The sequence below is a fragment of the Oncorhynchus mykiss genome, chromosome 10 (genome assembly GCF_013265735.2).
Source record: "Oncorhynchus mykiss isolate Arlee chromosome 10, USDA_OmykA_1.1, whole genome shotgun sequence".
In the NCBI taxonomy this organism is placed as follows: domain Eukaryota; kingdom Metazoa; phylum Chordata; class Actinopteri; order Salmoniformes; family Salmonidae; genus Oncorhynchus; species Oncorhynchus mykiss.
In genome coordinates this window covers 52,829,821-52,848,521 of record NC_048574.1, presented here as the reverse complement: position 1 = coordinate 52,848,521, position 18,701 = coordinate 52,829,821, and the positions used below count along the sequence as shown (strand labels likewise).

The 18,701-nt window shown below is 42.2% G+C and overlaps 1 protein-coding gene across 6 annotated transcripts in view; it reads left to right on the top strand.

The window, feature by feature from the left end:
- The first annotated feature begins 1,393 nt into the window (after window positions 1-1,393).
- The window catches only part of spns2 (spinster homolog 2 (Drosophila)), a 141,164-nt gene continuing 123,856 nt past the window's right edge, over window positions 1,394-18,701 (top strand). For 2 of the 6 annotated variants that reach the window (XM_036933358.1, XM_036933360.1), the window contains exon 1: window positions 1,394-1,896. In XM_036933358.1, coding sequence (XP_036789253.1) covers window positions 1,665-1,896 — 232 coding nt within the window. In that variant the 5' untranslated portion in view covers window positions 1,394-1,664. The remainder of the gene's footprint in view (window positions 1,897-18,701) is intronic. The other 4 variants (XM_036933357.1, XM_021619017.2, XM_036933359.1 and 1 more) reach the window with 4 other exon arrangements.

Here is an 18,701-nt window from a genome sequence, read left to right as displayed (position 1 = left end):
ATGCAGTTTTAAGAAAATACCTAAAAAAAAGTAAGAGATAAGAAAAACAAACAATTAAGGAGCAGCAGTAAATAACAATAGCTGGGCTATATACAGGGGGTACAGATTCAGAGGCAATGCGTCAATGTGGCAGGTCGAGGTAATTGAGGTAATTATGTACATGCAGGTAGGGTCATTAAAGTGGCTATGCATAGATAATAACAGAGAGTAGCATACAGAGAATTGTGCCGGATTGGCTCAGTTTTTTGTGATGATTGGCTCAGTTTTCTGTCACTCATGAGACAGTACATCATCCCCAATTCTAAGGTTAGAGCTCGAAAACTTAGCCCCTTGGGTTCTGCCATAGAGTTGTATTAGAAGTGCCCATCCAAAAGACTCAAGGTCATTGGCCGCAGATAGAATGACATCAAATCACGTTATATCTACAGTAGCTTTGATTGGACTGATGCTGCGGCAGTATGTCAACATCATACTTTCAAAATCTTAGCTAGCAAGCATAACCATGAATCAATTCGACAATCAAATCGTTTTCAATCCTAGTCATATGAAGAGAAATTAGAGACAAAACGTATCTGTGCTCATCGGCCATTGGACATAAATATTACACAAGTTGGAAATCGCAAATTCAACAATGAGTGGTTTGGGAAGGAATCAGTGGCTAACTGAGTTCAAGACAACTGGGAACTTGCCAGAGAGATATGTATACCGTAGCTAAGAAAGTAATACTAAGTGTATGTTGAGAAGTAAGCTGTTAATAGCCCATGTGCCTCACCCTAATAATTTGGTCTATTTTCACTAAGGCGGTACTGTAAACACATCGCTCGTTGCCGCTCGTTGTTTCCCTATAACCTGTTTCAGAGAAATGTAATAATCGAATCTCGTAAGAGCTTTCATTGTCTGTTTATATGTAAGAACGTCCTGTCTGTCGCTGTACATTTCAAACGTGCTGAACAAATAGTTATATTGACTACGTCTGTCGTCTCTAGCTCATTGTCTTAATCGAAAAGACGGATTGCCTCTTATCCGCTTGTCGTCCCATAGTTTGTACAGCTCAATTGTCAGTAGAAACCACATATCAGCCATATCAGCTATGCTTTTTTAAAAGGCACTGGATGAACTGTAGCAGTGGTAAGGTGTTGGGACTCTGCAGTTACGACAGCTTTATGTAGGCCCTAACAGTTTGTGGTCACCGTTATAGTGCAATTAATGTATTGTTTAGTGTTGCGTTTTTTTGTTTTTTTTGCCCCACAAAGATTTACATGCTAAAATCGCCACTGGAAATTACACCTCACTGAAATTGCAATTCCCCGCATTCTCTCCACACACCAGGTGCCAATATGTTCATTCGCTGCGGGGCTCAAGGAGGCGGAGTTTTTAAGCCAGGTCACACCCCCTCCGCTAGGACTTCATGGTACTCAGGGAAAAACCTGAGGAGCGCAAGAGCCGGTCAGTGCTGTCAGTGTGCTGGTAAAATGAGCCATATCGAGACGCGACTCCCTCTCAAACATTTAACAAGACGACATCTTCAACGCGTCTAATCTTGTATTGCGAGTAACCACCGCTGGAGATTTCTAACCGTTTACTAGGCTACCTAACGTTGATCGATTGTTCCTTCTGTGCGTTGTGGCTGATTCTCTGTTGCGCTGGATCTGTCGTGTCAGAAGATGTGTGTGGAGAGCGATGGATGCGAGATAGAGGGCTGCAGCAGTTCTGATGAGGTGCACACTCTCTCGGGCAGCATGAGTCCTGGACTGAAATCCAACCCGGACCTCCATCCCTGCAAGCCCGGGCAGAAATTCCGAGCCGCGCTGCTTAGATGCCGGTCCCCGGCGGCTGCGGCTGGGATTCTCAGTTTTGGGAATGTGCTCAATTACATGGACAGATACACTGTGGCAGGTAAGAGCCCAACATTTGTCTTTGTGTAAATGCAATTATCACATCCCAATGAAGGACCATCGCGCAAGTGTGGAATTAGTTGTTTATTGTATGTTTGTTTTCTTCTATACAGCCCATGTATAGTGCAATTAGAACACATAGGCTACATTAGCCTACTTTGTGTAAACCCTGCTCTTCCCAATGAGAGCAATCGAACAATGACTCGATTGCCCACGCGCAGTGGGCAGTCGTGGCTATCCACTGTACAAAGAAGTCTCCATATTCAATATTGGCTATTCTCACATAGAGCATTTATTGGCAGGATATGGTGAAAGGTGATTCAATCAAATATATCAGTTCCTTTTATTTGTGGGGTGTCAGGCAGGAAAGAGCAGGGGCCTTGAGATATTGATTGGCACTGTCTTAAATAATCGCACATCAATTAGGATCGCCGTGTGTCACTCGGGGAGGCTGCTGCGGTACGGTTGCTACTGTTCAGAGGTTTTGAAGCGCTTTGGAATTAGGGGGGGGGAAAGACCAAAAGCATACTTTTATAATTTCAAGGTTGTGTATATCGAAATAGATATCAAAATAAATATACAAAGAGGTGCACATAGCCTACCATGTTTCTGATATGCTGAAAGTGTTTTAAACATTGCTGCATTTAATCAAAGTTATGAAAAATGTGTGTGTTTATTCATCCACAACTGTCACATCAGATGTGGGGAAGAAAATACTCTTCCTTGGAAATGTGAAGCACACTCTCTCCTAGAGTGTTGCCTTCCCTATGCATATGATAATGATTTGGCTGCTGGCATTTTCACAAGAGACCAATACTTTTGAAAAACACTTTTGAATAATTAACAAATCCTACTATGAGACTTTAAAGTGTTCCAGATTTCTATGAAATATTACCTTCAAGTTTGTTACAATGAATTAAATAAATGTCCTTCCAAATTTTTAAAATTAAGGATGTTCAAAAGCAGCTTTGCTCTGTGCCCCTGTTTGGGGCACAAATATTTGATTTGACAGCTCAGTCAATGAGACGCACATACACTTGGATATTCAAATTAGCTACAACATGGAGCCACTGGGGCTGCCTGCCCGAGCCCGGCTGCACCAAGTAAAATAGTATGGATGGATTCAGGAGTTGGGAACGCACAATGGAACTACTAGGACACTAGACTAGAACAGTAATAAATGCAGACTCATTTCTGTCCTTTGCTTTATCACTATATTCCTGATATTTTTGTTGTTGGCTACCTAACTTGCTAGTCGTGAAGCTACTTCTGCTACCTATATGAGTCAACAACAGCTAATTAGGTTTCCTCTGGACATATAACTTTTACCTAAAAATAAGATTTAAAATAGATGGGAATCGTGAGATGGTTGGTGTGTGGAGGACCTGCTTTCTTGTTGGCTTGCCAGCTAGCTAAGTTAGTCACGATAGCTAACATTAGCAAACTGCTTGTAAATTGCCAGCAGGCCAACTTTTACAAACCACGTCATTTGAAATAGAAGTGACTGGCGAGATACAGTAGTTGTTTCAATGGCTCTGTCCTTTTTGCTAACACCAGCTGTGGCTTGCTTGGCTTGCTAGCTAGCATGCTTGTGTGGAGTGAGTGCACACTCCTGAGCCTGTATCTTCCCTATTCTCGAGAAAGATCCTTCTCCCCACCAGAGAATTTGGAAAAAAGGAAAAAGCTGCTGGACCAATCACATACGGGCCTGTCTTGGCCAAAGAGGATATCATGTTCCTTCCAAATTTCAAAAAAAAAAATTCAATTTTTTTTACAGTTTGTTTCAAAAACAAGTTTGAGATGAGTGTTTTTTCTCTAATTTATGCTTTGGCCACAACTACAAGGAAAGTCAACAACATTAATTTGGTATGAGCAAACTGAATATGAGAATTTAATGAGATTTTCACTGGAAAGTTACTTTAATCTAACCCTCCCTGCCTCTGGTTGGACCTACCACGTTTCCATAGAAGCCACACTGCAGTTAACCAATACATTTTTTTGAGTGCTCAATTTAATTTTACGCATGATACACCTCCTTATAGTAAGTGCTGGAATACTACTTTGTGAAAGGATAGCCTATGCTGGATGCATATTACAATGAACTGTCCAAAATAATGCAATACTGTGACTAAGTTATTGAGGCGTAAAAGAAGATATTAACATAAATATTGGGATGATTATCGGGATGTCATTTTCAGTTTGCTAACGGCCAACTGATTATCGGGATGTCACTTAACAGTTTGCTAAGTGTCTTATTCTCATTGTTTTCATCAGTGACTAATAGAACATAATTCAAGTAATTAAAATGATCAAAATGAATGCGCCAAAATCCCCAAATTTAAGGTACATTTTTTAACATCATTATAATATCAGATGAAGTCTAAAGAATCCTTTATTTGTGGGAGTTTAATTTGTAGGCTGATAGCATTTTTGGCACAGCTATCCTCTCCATCTTATGTTGCAGATGTTTCCCGTGTACCTTTTCCGTGGACTATAGAAGCAGAGATGTCCCCCCCAATATAATAGAATATAGCAGACACAGTATAGCAGTGACATGTTATATCACCATGTGGATTGTTAGATTCATTTTGACATGTTATGCATTAGTAATGAGGCTGTGATTATGTAATGTGTTGTTTGTTACTGCAGATTGCTCGGTGTGCAAATGTTGTCCTCATATTGCACAAAATCAATCACTGGACCTGCGCATTCTATTCCATAATGGAAGTGAAGGAGATGCCAATAGAATTCAGCTTTACGCATCTCTTCCAAACCACGTGCTGGACTTTGTTAGTTGGTATGGAAGGGGCTAAACATACTGCCGCAGCAAGTAGAGCAGTCTGTTCATTGCGAGGAGGACATACAATAGTAGAGAGAGTGATATTGTGTAGCCTACTGTAGAGTAAAGTACTGCACAGACTAAATACACTGCTCAAAAAAATAAAGGGAACACTAAAATAACACATTCTAGATCTGAATGAATGAAATATTCTTATTAAATACTTTTTTCTTTACATAGTTGAATGTGCTGACAACAAAATCACACAAAAATTATCAATGGAAATCAAATGTATCAATCCATGGAGGTCTGGATTTGGAGTGACACTCAAAATTAAAGTGGAAAACCACACTACAGGCTGATCCAACTTTGATGTAATGTCCTTAAAACAAGTCAAAATGAGTCTCAGTAGTGTGTGTGGCCTCCACGTGCATGTATGACCTCCCTACAACACCTGGGCATGCTCCTGATGAGGTGGCGTATGGTCTCCTGAAGGATCTCCTCCCAGACCTGGACTAAAGCATCCGCCAACTCCTGGACAGTCTGTGGTGCAACGTGGCGTTGGTGGATGGAGCGAGACATGATGTCCCAGATGTGCTCAATTGGATTCAGGTCTGGGGAACCAGCGGGCCAGTCCATAGCATCAATGCCTTCCTCTTGCAGGAACTGCTGACACACTCCAGTCACATGAGGTCTAGCATTGCCTTGCATTAGGAGGAACCCAGGGCCAACCGCACTGAGGATCTCATCTCGGTACCTAATGGCAGTCAGGCTACCTCTGGCAAGCACATGGAGGGCTGTGCGGCCCCCCAAAGAAATGCCACCCCACACCATGACTGACCCACCGCCAAACCGGTCATGCTGGAGGATGTTGCAGGCAGCAGAACGTTCTCCACGGCGTCTCCAGACTCTGTCACGTCTGTCACATGCTCAGTGTGAACCTGCTTTCATCTGTGAAGAGCACAGGGCGCCAGTGGCGAATTTGCCAATCTTGGTGTTCTTTGGCAAATGCCAAACGTCCTGCACGGCGTTGGGCTGTAGCACTACCCCCACCTGTGGACGTCGGGCCGTCATACCACCCTCATGGAGTCTGTTTCTGACCGTTTGAGCAGACACATGCTCATTTGTGGCCTGCTGGAGGTCATTTTGCAGGGCTCTGGCAGTGCTCCACCTGCTCCTCCTTGCACAAAGGCGGAGGTAGCTGTCCTGCTGCTGGGTTGTTGCCCTCCTACGGCCTCCTCCACATCTCCTGATGTACTGGCCTGTCTCCTGGTAGCGCCTCCATGCTCTGGACACTACGCTGACAGACACAGCAAACCTTCTTGCCACAGCTCGCATTGATGTGCCATCCTGGATGAGCTGCACTTCCTGAGCCACTTGTGTGGGTTGTAGACTCCGTCTCATGCTAACACTAGAGTGAAAGCACCGCCAGCATTCAAAAGTGACCAAAACATCAGCCAGGAAGCATAGGAACTGAGAAGTGGTCTGTGGTTGCCACCTGCAGAACCACTCCTTTATTGGGGGTGTCTTGCTAATTGCCTATAATTTCCACCTGTTGTCTATTCCATTTGCACAACAGCATGTTAAATTTATTGTCAATCAGTGTTGCTTCCTAAGTGGACAGTTTGATTTCACAGAAGTGTTGTTTAAGTGTTCCCTTTATTTTTTTGAGCAGTGTATATCATCCATATCATCTATTTCATAATGTATTTAGATATTAATTTGCATAATATTTAGTGTGTTTATATTCAAACACGTTCACATTTATTAGCCCAGGTATTTCAGTTGGCAACCAGTTCAGATAGACAAAATGTACAGATGAAGGCTTATGCTTTACTGTGAACACATGTCTTCAAAGTGTACCAGATGGAGGGAGATTGTCAGTAGGTAGGTGTGATTATGTAGGGCCTCTGTCAAAGGATATATCATCAAATTCAGATTCACACAGAGGTGATCTCTTCTCAGTTGGGTTATAATTGTTTTAGAGGCAGTTCTGCCTTTGATTTTACCCTAGATAGATATCACCACTAGAGACAAACGACTAAGGCGAGCTTCTGAATGATCTATTCTCAATGGGAGAGATAGTTAGCTGAGGTAGCCTCTTCCTTCCCTGTGCCGAGAATGTGTTGATGTGCAGTTGCATATCTAATCTCAGCATATGTCAGCACCATCTAAACACAATGCAGATAGTTTGAAAATCCACATCCTTGTCAATCTTCTCTTAAGAGATAAAACATAGTTATAATACAATAACAATCGGTGAGTGAGCGGATCATCATAGCTGTTTTCTATTCACACCTCCCTCTCTTGACCTTACAAAAAAGGAATAAATGCTTCAAAAAGCATGCTCAAAGCCTCAAAGTCACTTCAAACCAAATGTTAGAGCAACCCAAATACCATAACAAGTTGCATATATATAATATTGCAGGAAATATTAGGAATTACTTTTTTTGGGGGGGGGGAATACACACCAATTCAGCACTATGTGTACATTCAGAGTATTACAGTTCTACCAAATATTCATACCGCTGATAGACTTTATGATCTGTTTTGACTGCAACTAAAGCATATATGTAAGATAATTTAGATTTTGTGCATGGTCATACCTAGTTATAACCAGTCATAACCATTGGCAAGTTACATAAGGGGCTCCATCTCTGCAGGTGCACTGTGTATCTGGGCAAAATCACTGATACAAGTCCCCCTCCACCCTCTGGTGGTATGGATAACTTGTTATTATGTCTCCAGAGAAGGGAAACCTTGATTTAAATAAAGGCCTTATCCATCAATTAACTATAGGTGGGATTAGGTGTTTTTGGTTGGGGTCAAATGAACCCAAAGTACATTTTGATACAGAAACACTAAACAATGATTTATTTTTTTAAAGAACAAGTTGATTGACAACGTCATGAAAATGGAACGTATTTGAATAAACCACCTTTGAGCTAGGATAACAAATGTGCCTCTGGGGTCAAAATGACCCCAAGTTGGTAGTGAATGAGGTTTGAAGGAAAGATTCACCGATTTTGAATGAGAACTGGAATGAGAACTGGAAGGAGAGGCGGCCAAAGGAGGAATTGGCTTTGGGGGTGACCAGTGAGCTACAGTGCCTTGCGAAAGTATTCGGCCCCCTTGAACTTTGCGACCTTTTGCCACATTTCAGGCTTCAAACATAAAGATATAAAACTGTATTTTTTTGTGAAGAATCAACAACAAGTGGGACACAATCATGAAGTGGAACGACATTTATTGGATATTTCAAACTTTTTTAACAAATCAAAAACTGAAAAATTGGGCGTGCAAAATTATTCAGCCCCTTTACTTTCAGTGCAGCAAACTCTCTCCAGAAGTTCAGTGAGGATCTCTGAATGATCCAATGTTGACCTAAATGACTAATGATGATAACTACAATCCACCTGTGTGTAATCAAGTCTCCGTATAAATGCACCTGCACTGTGATAGTCTCAGAGGTCCGTTAAAAGCGCAGAGAGCATCATGAAGAACAAGGAACACACCAGGCAGGTCCGAGATACTGTTGTGAAGAAGTTTAAAGTCGGATTTGGATACAAAAAGATTTCCCAAGCTTTAAACATCCCAAGGAGCACTGTGCAAGCAATAATATTGAAATGGAAGGAGTATCAGACCACTGCAAATCTACCAAGACCTGGCCGTCCCTCTAAACTTTCAGCTCATACAAGGAGAAGACTGATCAGAGATGCAGCCAAGAGGCCCATGATCAGTCTGGATGAACTGCAGAGATCTACAGCTGAGGTGGGAGACTCTGTCCATAGGACAACAATCAGTCGTATATTGCACAAATCTGGCCTTTATGGAAGAGTGGCAAGAAGAAAGCCATTTCTTAAAGATATCCATAAAAAGTGTTGTTTAAAGTTTGCCACAAGCCACCTGGGAGACACACCAAACATGTGGAAGAAGGTGCTCTGGTCAGATGAAACCAAAATTGAACTTTTTGGCAACAATGCAAAACGTTATGTTTGGCGTAAAAGCAACACAGCTCATCACCCTGAACACACCATCCCCACTGTCAAACATGGTGGTGGCAGCATCATGGTTTGGGCCTGCTTTTCTTCAGCAGGGACAGGGAAGATGGTTAAAATTGATGGGAAGATGAATGGAGCCAAATACAGGACCATTCTGGAAGAAAACCTGATGGAGTCTGCAAAAGACCTGAGACTGGGACGGAGATTTGTCTTCCAACAAGACAATGATCCAAAACATAAAGCAAAATCTACAATGGAATGGTTCAAAAATAAACATATCCAGGTGTTTAGAATGGCCAAGTCAAAGTCCAGACCTGAATCCAATCAAGAATCTGTGGAAAGAACTGAAAACTGCTGTTCACAAATGCTCTCCATCCAACCTCACTGAGCTCGAGCTGTTTTGCAAGGAGGAATGGGAAAAAATGTCAGTCTCTCGATGTGCAAAACTGATAGAGACATACCCCAAGCGACTTACAGCTGTAATCGCAGCAAAAGGTGGCGCTACAAAGTATTAACTTAAGGGGGCTGAATAATTTTGCACGCCCAATTTTTCAGTTTTTGATTTGTTAAAAAAGTTTGAAATATCCAATAAATGTCGTTCCACTTCATGATTGTGTCCCACTTGTTGTTGATTCTTCACAAAAAAATACAGTTTTATATCTATATGTTTGAAGCCTGAAATATGGCAAAAGGTCGCAAAGTTCAAGGGAGCCGAATACTTTCGCAAGGCACTGTATACCTGCTGGAGCGCGTGCTACGGGTGGGTGCTGCTATGGTGACCAGTGAGCTGAGATAAGGTGGGGCTTTAACTAGCATAGACTTGTAGATGACCTGGGGCCTGTGGGTTTGGCGACGAGTATGAAGCGAGGGCCAGCCAACGAGAGCATTCAGGTTGCAGTTGTGGGTAGTATATTGGTGACAAAATGGATGGCACTGTGATAGACTGCATCCAATTTGTTGAGTAGAGTGTTGGAGGCTATTTTATAAATGACATCGCCGAAGTCTAGGTTTTTGTGATGCAAAACTTTCTTTAACCTCACAATGTCAATGTGTTTTTACATCGCATTGTTGAATCAGTTTACATTAATTCCAGCAAACACATTTTCAAAAACATGATTTATATCCCTTTTAGTCCTGTGTATTACATGTAGCAAAAACCAATGGACAGTTAACAATAACAGAAGCTAAAAATAGCTAGCTAGGAGCTAGTTAACAGTTAGAAATTAGCATGCGGCCATTAGATAAACATTTCATAAAAAGTAACCTTATAAACCATTAGTGTGGCTCATATGTACTAATGCAAATACACTCTATGTGCCCTCATTTGTAAAACAAATGTGAACCTGCAATTCCACATGTGAAATTTAAGTTTTGAGGTGTGGAGATTTCTTACATGTGAAACTGCAAATGTGATTTTCATGACAAACACTTCATTAATGGACTGGAAAACATCTAAATTTGGCTTTTGTGACTTCCTCCATCATGTGCATCTAGTCGTTGTGGTTTCAGTGCTGTAGAGAATATAATGATTAGCGAGGTGAATATCAAACAATTTAATTTTCTTCCCAGATACTACTGTATATTGTAGATGAATACTGGGGAAACACTTCTAGTGCTGTGACAGGAGCAGGAGAGAGATGGATAGAGGGAGGGAAGGAGAAGAGAGAGAGATGGAAGAGATGGAGGGAATGGGCTGCAGGTGGATTTCAGCACTAACCAACCCTTGTGAGGGAAGCTGCATTGGTGAGTGCAGCATGTGGTGCAGAGGGGGTCTCCTCTCCATTGAGTGCATGTGCTGCAGAGGGAGAGGGGTTCCTTTCCCTGCCACTGCACCTGACCACTGCCTGATGTATTATGCATGTGCAGCATGTGCACAAGACCCTCGGAGAGAGAGGCAGGGAGAAGAGGGGGAGCAAGGAGGGAAGCAGGGGAGCAGGATGCAGTGGACCTGGCTGGACTGATTTACTGAACACAACATAAACTTATACTCTCTCCACCTTTACCTAAAATGACCACCTCCGAAGTTCTTCTCCTCTCCTGCTGTATTCTGACAGAGATGGTTGATGGTGTTGGTGTTAGGGCAATTAGTGTGGGCTGTACATCTTCGGTGCTGGTAGTAAAGTGTTCAGGGGGAGGGGTGCTGTGGTTAATGTTGTGTGGTTCACTCCTTATGTGCCTCCACCCTCTCTCCACAGCATCTCTCGCTCTCTTTTGCCATTGTATGACCAAGTATGATGGATCAGTACAGAGGACACAACAGCCCTGGAAACGGGGGACAAGATGACCATTCTTTTCCAGTCGCCCTCTTTCACTCCCTTCCTCTCACTTCCTCCACTCCCTTCCTTTTCCCTCAATATATCCCTCCCTTAATCCCCCTCTCCTCATGTCAGGTGCCCATTGTACTGTATCCCCCCCATACACACACACTCAGGGTTTTCCCCTCATTTCAAGTGTGGCTGTGCGAGGGAGGGGCTGACTGCAGTATAGTGGTAGCTGAGTGGTGAGGTGTCAAAGGAGAGTGGACACAGAGCAGAATGCAGGCTGCGTTTAGCCATAGCTTCCTCCTGCCTGCCCCTCCATCAAAAGGTCCTTGTGCTTCCAGCCATTACATTACTGTAGTGGGCTATCTGCTGTTTCATCACTGCTGCATTGTCTCAGGCTGACAGAGGGCTGCCTGGCGCCTGCCACCCATCACATCGCCTGATTCTCCTCTTTCTGCATCAATTATCAGAAAATGACAGACACACACACACACACGCGCGCACACGCACACACACACATCATGTACAGTTTCAGTCAAAGTCACACGTATGTACAAAAACAAACACAGTAAGCAAACTGCTATTCATTATATACCTCTTGCCAACATGAACAGAAGAAAGAAAACTTCTGCTTTTGTTGATTGCTGTTGCCAGATGTTCTCTACTGGATTTGATTGAGTAATTTAACAAAGTCATGTCATTTACTGCCAATATTCTTTATAGAAGCCGTTTCAACCCAATGTGGCCATTTAACAAGGATCGACAGCCCTGGAACAGCACAATTAGAACGAATGGAACGGTTGCGTTTTAAAAAGGAATTTATAGATCTGGTCCATATCTGCAATGAAAAGCTAATTTACATAGGCTTACTGAACCGACAGAAAACAACACACCTTCTCATGGGAATTTTAGATGTCCCAGCCTCATAAAATTTGATTCTAATTATAATAATAATATAAAACACTCTTAATACCCTGGAAAAACATTTGAGTCCACCGGAATCATCAAACATCCATCAATCCATCCAATCAATTCATATTTTCCAGCCTTCAAATTTAGACCAAAAAATACTCCCTAAAATGTGTATAATATAAATATGTATTACATTATATACAGTATATGCTTATAATATCCGTTCCCTCCGTTCTTGTTAATGCTCTGTAATTTCCCACTGCTCTGTGTTTAATTGAAATACATGCTGGGAACTAGAGAGAGTGCTGCGGAGCACACAGGGTCATGTCCCTAATGACACTCTATTCCCTACATAGTGCACCCTACATATGGGCCCTGGTCAAAATGTATGCACTATATAGGGAATATGGTGCCATTTGGGACACAGAAAACAGTTATAATTTCTGTGACCTCCACTATTTGCTCTCCCGGCTATCTGTCTTGGTAAACAGACACATTGGTAGGTTATGGTAATCTGTTTTCAGTCAGGCAGAGCGAAGAGCCAAACCCACGTGTGATGTAGAAATGCTCAAAGGCCCGGGCCTGCCATGTGTCTGCGGCTGCGTCTGAAAAATGTACTAGCCGTCAAATCCTTGCCTCCTACGTCCTTACTACCTCGATTCCTCTCAATGCAAATTGGAGGAGGAGGTCTGACGGAGGGACCTTGGAACCTTTCGTCCAATGAACTCTTGAAAGGATTTGACAGCTAGTAACATTTTCAGACACACCCTGTCTCACTGTGAGGTGGTGGAGAGGTGGAGGGTGCCAGCTGAGCCTGCCAACTAACACTGCTGCCTTCTAGGCTGTGAGGCCTCAGCTGTTTTGGTAAGTTCTGGGTCGTCTATGTCTTTCTCTCAGCCGTAACTCAAACATAGACCGACGAGCAACACCGCCCGTCTCGCTCTGGAGGCCCCGGGTCATACCATGACTGTTTGAGTGTTGTTGGGTAAAAACACAGTTGTCTGTGATGTGTGTGTGTGTGTGCATCCTTGAGTGTGGTTGATTTCTTAGCCTGTGATGTGGTTGTTCCCTTCCTACTCTATTTATAGAGGGCTGTGAAGGGGTAGCAGGGCTGTATATTTGTAGAAAATGAGTTTGAAATGAGCCCATAGGGCTCGGGTCAAAAGTAAGGCACTATACGTAGGGCACTACAAAGGTAAAAGGGTTCCATTTGGGATGCAACCTGTGGTTGATTGCTCTGTTCTGTAAATCAGAGTTAGTTGATTTGTGATCTAGAACACACTGTCACTGAGTTATCATTCTAAATACAACAGGACTATTAGTGAGACGGGGATTGGACTGGAGGAATCTAGGGTTGTGTCCCAAATGGCACCCTATTCCTACTACTTTAGTGCACTACCAAAAAAAGGGCACTTTGTAGAGACTAGAGTGCCCTTTGGGATCTATCCCTTGAGAGTAAGAGCCAGATGAATTACGATGGCCAGTCTAGGGTCACTCTCTACAGTCTGTCCAGAGTTTATGGGTCCTGATGGAGCCATTCTACTGTAGCACCAGACGTTTGTATGCCTCTTGGTTTTTAGGAGACTAGGATTTAGAGTGCTCTCTGAGAGTGTAGGACCCATTTAAATTAGATTTAATTTGCTGTCGTAGCTCTCAACGCTCTCAGACACAGAATCATAGCGGTGGTCTTTCCTCTATTCCCCTAGCAGACAGTCCAAGCTCCCCAGCAGATTATGATAAAGACTGGATTAGCTGTTTAGGGGAATATGGGGGTCCAGGCGGGGGAGGGGTGCAGACGGCTGGGCTGCACTTAAACTTATTTGAAAGATGTGTGTGTCACCCCCCTGTAGATGCTCTGTCCTCACCCCAAACCCAGCCAGGTTGGAGGGGCCTAGAACAGCCTAATCTGGGTTCGGCAGATGAAGGGTGGAGACCAGAGCTTAGATTATTAGTGTTTTTCTCAAGGCATCGGGTTCTATTTTGTCTCAGTCAAACTGTTAATTAGGGGCCTGTGATGATGGGGGATAATCTAGCACCTTGAAGGACCCCCTGGAGACTTAAATAATGCCCCAGTCCAGTATCATCAGACTTCGCAGGAAGGCTGCAGGGGAGAGGGGTTGACTGGAGAGGAAGAGCTCAAGATCAGGATACACACACACACACACACACACACACGCACACACACACACACACACACACAAATTAAATTGGGCCAGTGCCGGCCTGGGCTGTTCAACGGCACCTGTGATCCAAACGAGAGCCAGGGGGGGCTGAGCTCCAGTACCTTTGGTTATGCAAATGTTGCCTACAGGGCAATTCCATGTTAGCGGAATTACGCTTTGATTTCAAAGTTTACCAAACCATACAAGTCTATGCACAAGAAATACTTTAAAACATTTTCACTGAAACATTTACAAAAGCTATTGGAAGAACTGTGCAGACACAAACTTTGGTAACGGAGTTATGGTAAAATCTCTCTCGGGTATTTATGCGACCATGTTTTCCAAAAACGGTTAAATATTTGCTCCGATTTGAAGGTGCTAAACATAGGATTTGTTATAATCTTTGCATTGTAATTTCAGAAAATGTCCATGATATATCTGCAGTAATGGTGGAATGACCCACTAGTGTTGTGATTGGGTGTGATAGTCACCTATTGATTTTTCTCTCCGGAGCTGAATCTGTTGTCAAAATGGGAAAGCTGTTCTGAATTTGTAGCTGTGTTATCTAGTGGAAATAGCTCTCATTTCCTGGTGGCAAAATGTTTACACTGTTCGCTCAATTTCAGATTATGTAAGAAAATAAGCACTGAATATAGTGTAGGAAATCATTGTACCATCCAAATCGGTGTGAAATATCTTTTCAATAACACAAAATATTGTTTTTACAGCTTTTTGAAGCAGGTGGACCAAAACCAAAAGTACCAGTTTTGGTCTGCCAGCTTCAAATAGAGTAGCTGTAAAAACATTATTTGAGTTTGAAATCAATCTCTTTTGGTTATTGAACTACAGTAAGTGAAGTGATTTACACCCTGTAACGGAATTACGGTGACGAAATTACATCATGGGTCCCTGATCTATACTAAACAGCAGTGTTGTAGTACTCGAGTCCGGTCATGAGACCACATATTGAGTGTGTGGCCTTGTCTCGGTGTATGATACATTTTTACTCGGTCTTGACTCGTTTTCGGATAATGCAGTCAGTGCATACAAATGCTTCGCCAGGCTAAATATCCACACTACTTTCATGACACATTTATTTCTTATCTCCTATTGAGACTTGGGCTTCCTACTTTACTGGTAACATTAATGTACTTTACTGTCACTGAAAAATATCATCAAACTTTGTCGCACTCATCAGAATTTCCTTGTGGGAAAAATGTGGGGGAAATTGTTTAAAGGTGCGCCCTCACTATTAGAAAGGGGAAACCAGGCGAAGTTGTAAATGATTTGATCTTTTTATCTATTATAGACCTGTTTGGGTTAGCTATAATTTATAGAGTAGCTCTCTATTGCCCTCAGCATGCATTTTTTCACCATTCTGAATGTCTAAAGAATCCATACGTGAATGTTCTTCTGAAATATGAACACAGATCCTTTTGAACTCTTTATGGTGGTGATTTGACACAATTACAATCATGGTCTTGAACTGGACTCAAATTTTTCTGGTCTCAGTCTTGACTCGGTCTCGGACCCATTGGTGTTAACTCGGTCTCGCATATTGTACTGTACTCTACTGTGCTCTACTCACTGTACTGTACTAATCAAATTTGTGAAATATGTCTATGATAGGTTCAGATTTGGAAGTTAACATGAAGGCCAGGGTGGACTGACCAAATTTCAACTCATTTTCAACGTCCATGGACGTCCGGTGTCAGACAGTGCTCAGTGGGTGAGGGTGCTGGTTACAGTAGATGTTCCAAAGGTCAGCATCAGTGGCCTGTAGGCTTTGTGTGGAAGCCAGTTGATGCTAAATGTGTTTATGTTAATTAACGGTCAATTACCGTGCGACCGGCAGTTATTTGCTTGACAATCACCGGCTGACACAATTTTGTGACCGCCGCAGCCCTAGGAAGAACATATGTATCTTTGTAGTGACTGGGTGTATTGATACAACATCTAAAGTGTAATTAATACATTTCACCATGCTAAAAGGGATATGTAATGCATCCTTTAAAAACAAATCTATCTACCAGTAGGTGCCTTGGTCTTTGTGGTTAAATCTGTGTTTGATATTCATTGCTCGAGTGAGGGACTTTACAGATAATAGTATGCGTGGGGTACAAGGATGATGTAGCCATTCAAAAATCACGTTAAACACTATTAGTGCACACAGAGTCCTTGCAACTTATTATGTGACTTGTTAAGCAAATGTTTACTCTTGAACTTATTTAGGTTTGCCATAACAAAGGTTTTGAATATTTATTGATTTAAGACATTTCAGCTTTTAATTTTTATTAATTTGTCAAAATTTTGAAAAACATAATTCCATTTTGACATTATGGGGTGTTGTGTGTAGGCCAGTGACAAAAAAAATCTAAATTGTATCCATTTTAAATTCAGACTGTAACACAACAAAATGTGGAAAAAGTCAAGGGGTGTGAGTACTTTCTGAAGGCACTGTATGCTGCTATGAACTTCACTTGTTGGTGCTCATGAAAAAACATTTTGTGTAGGAGTATACGTAGAATTGCATGCAATTTTTTACCTGGACCCTACTAAAATCTGTGCCTCATGTGTAGCCTAAATCCTAGAAATACCTCTGCTCTACTCTATGCCACTACAAAAATGCAATTATAGATCCATGTCCAACTCTCCCATCTTCCCCACCCATCCCGGCTCGCCCCTGGTGTAGGGCTGCCTCACCTCTCAAATCTCAATTTTACCCCGCCACACACACGCAGGGTGGCATTTAGATGACTATCTTTAAGATAACCTGTTTATGACACTGTCTAATTGGTCTAAGAGATGGCCAGCCATTTTGTGAGGGTGATCCATTCAGGGGAGTTGGGACAGCCACAGGGGACTGGGTGAACCAGTCTGACAGGCTCTGCTTCTTCCTGCCTGGCCACCCCTGGAGTTGCTGGTCTACCCCTGTGACTGTGGCTGCTGGCTGGTTCTCAGTGGCTGGTCCTCACTGACCCAGCTGTCAGTAGAGACTACAGTGGCCTGGGCTGTGGCAACATACTGTTACTGTACTGTAACACTACTGTATTTCTCGCTCTCTGTCTGTCTCTTCTCTCTATTCTCTCCCCTCTCTCTCTCAATTCAATTTCAATTTAAGAGTTTTTATTGGAATAGAAAACATGTTTACATTGCCAATGCAAGTGAAATAGATAATAAACAAAAGTGAAATAAACAATAAAAAATTAACAGTAAACATTACACTCACAAAAGTTACAAAAAGAATAAAGACATTTCAAATGTCATATTATGTATATTTACAGTGTTGTAATGGTGTGCAAATAGTTAAAGTACAAAAGGGAAAATAAATAAACATAAATATAGGTTGTATTTACAATGGTGTTTGTTCTTCACTGGTTGCCCTTTTGGCAACAGGTCACAAATCTTTCTGCTGTGATTGCACACTGATATTTCACCCAATAGATATGGGAGTTTATCAAAATTGGATTTGTTTTCAAATTCTTTGTAGGTCTGTGTAATCTGAGGGAAATATGTTTCTCTAATATGGTCATACATTTGGCAGGAGGTTAGGATGTGCAGCTTTTGGGTCAGGTATTCTGCCACTGTGTACTGTCTGTTTTTTGGATATTCTTTCCAAGTTTGTCAAGTAATTATCTTTTTGTTTTCTCATGATTTGGTTGGGTCTAATTGTGTTGCTGCCCTGGGGCTCTGTGGGGTCTGTTTGTGAACAGAGCCCCGGGACCAGCTTGATTAGGAGGCTCTCCACCAGGTTCATTTCTCTGTAGGTGATGGCTTTGTTATGGAAGGTTTGGGAATCGCTTCCTTTTAGGTGGTTGTAGAATTTATCGTCTCTTTTCTGGATTTTGATCATTTGCCGGTATTCTGCTCTGCATGCATTATTTGGTGTTTTACGTTGTACACGGAGGTTAGTTTTGCAGAATTCTTCATGCAGTCTCAATTTGGTGTTTGTCCCATTTTGTGACATATTGGTTGGTGAGCGGATCCCAGACCTCACAACCATAAAGGGCAATGGGTTCCATAACTTATTCAAGTATTTTTTTGCCTGATTCTAATTGTTATGTCGAATTTGATGTTCCTTTTGATGGCATTGAAGGCCTTTGTGGAAGTTACCTGTGGCGCTGATTAGGCCGAGATATGTATATATTTTTTTGTGTGCTCTAGTGCAATGGTGTCTAGATGGAATTTGTATTTGTGGTCCTGGCATCTGGACCTTTTTTGGAACACTATTATTTTTGTCTTTATGAGATTTACTGTCAGGGCCCAGGTCTAACAGAGTCTGTGCAGAAGATCTAGGTGCTGCTGTAGACCCTCCTTGGTTGGGGACAGAAGCACCAGATCATCAGCAAACAGTAGACATTTGACTTCAGATTCTAGTAGGATGAGACCGGATGCTGCAGACTGTTCTAGTGCCGTTACCAATTAGTTGATAAATATGTTGAAGAGGTTGGGGCTTAAGCTGCATCCCTGTCTCACCCCACAGCCCTGTGGAAATCATTTTTATTTGTTTTGCCTATTTTACACCCGCGATCTTGTTGTTTGTATAATGTCATATGTTTTTCCCCCAACACCCCTTTCCATCAATTTGTATAGCAGACCCTCATGCCAAATTTAATCGAAAGCTTTTTTTAATCAACACAGCATGAGAAGACTTTGTTGTTGATTGTTTGTTTGTCAATTAGGGTGTGCAT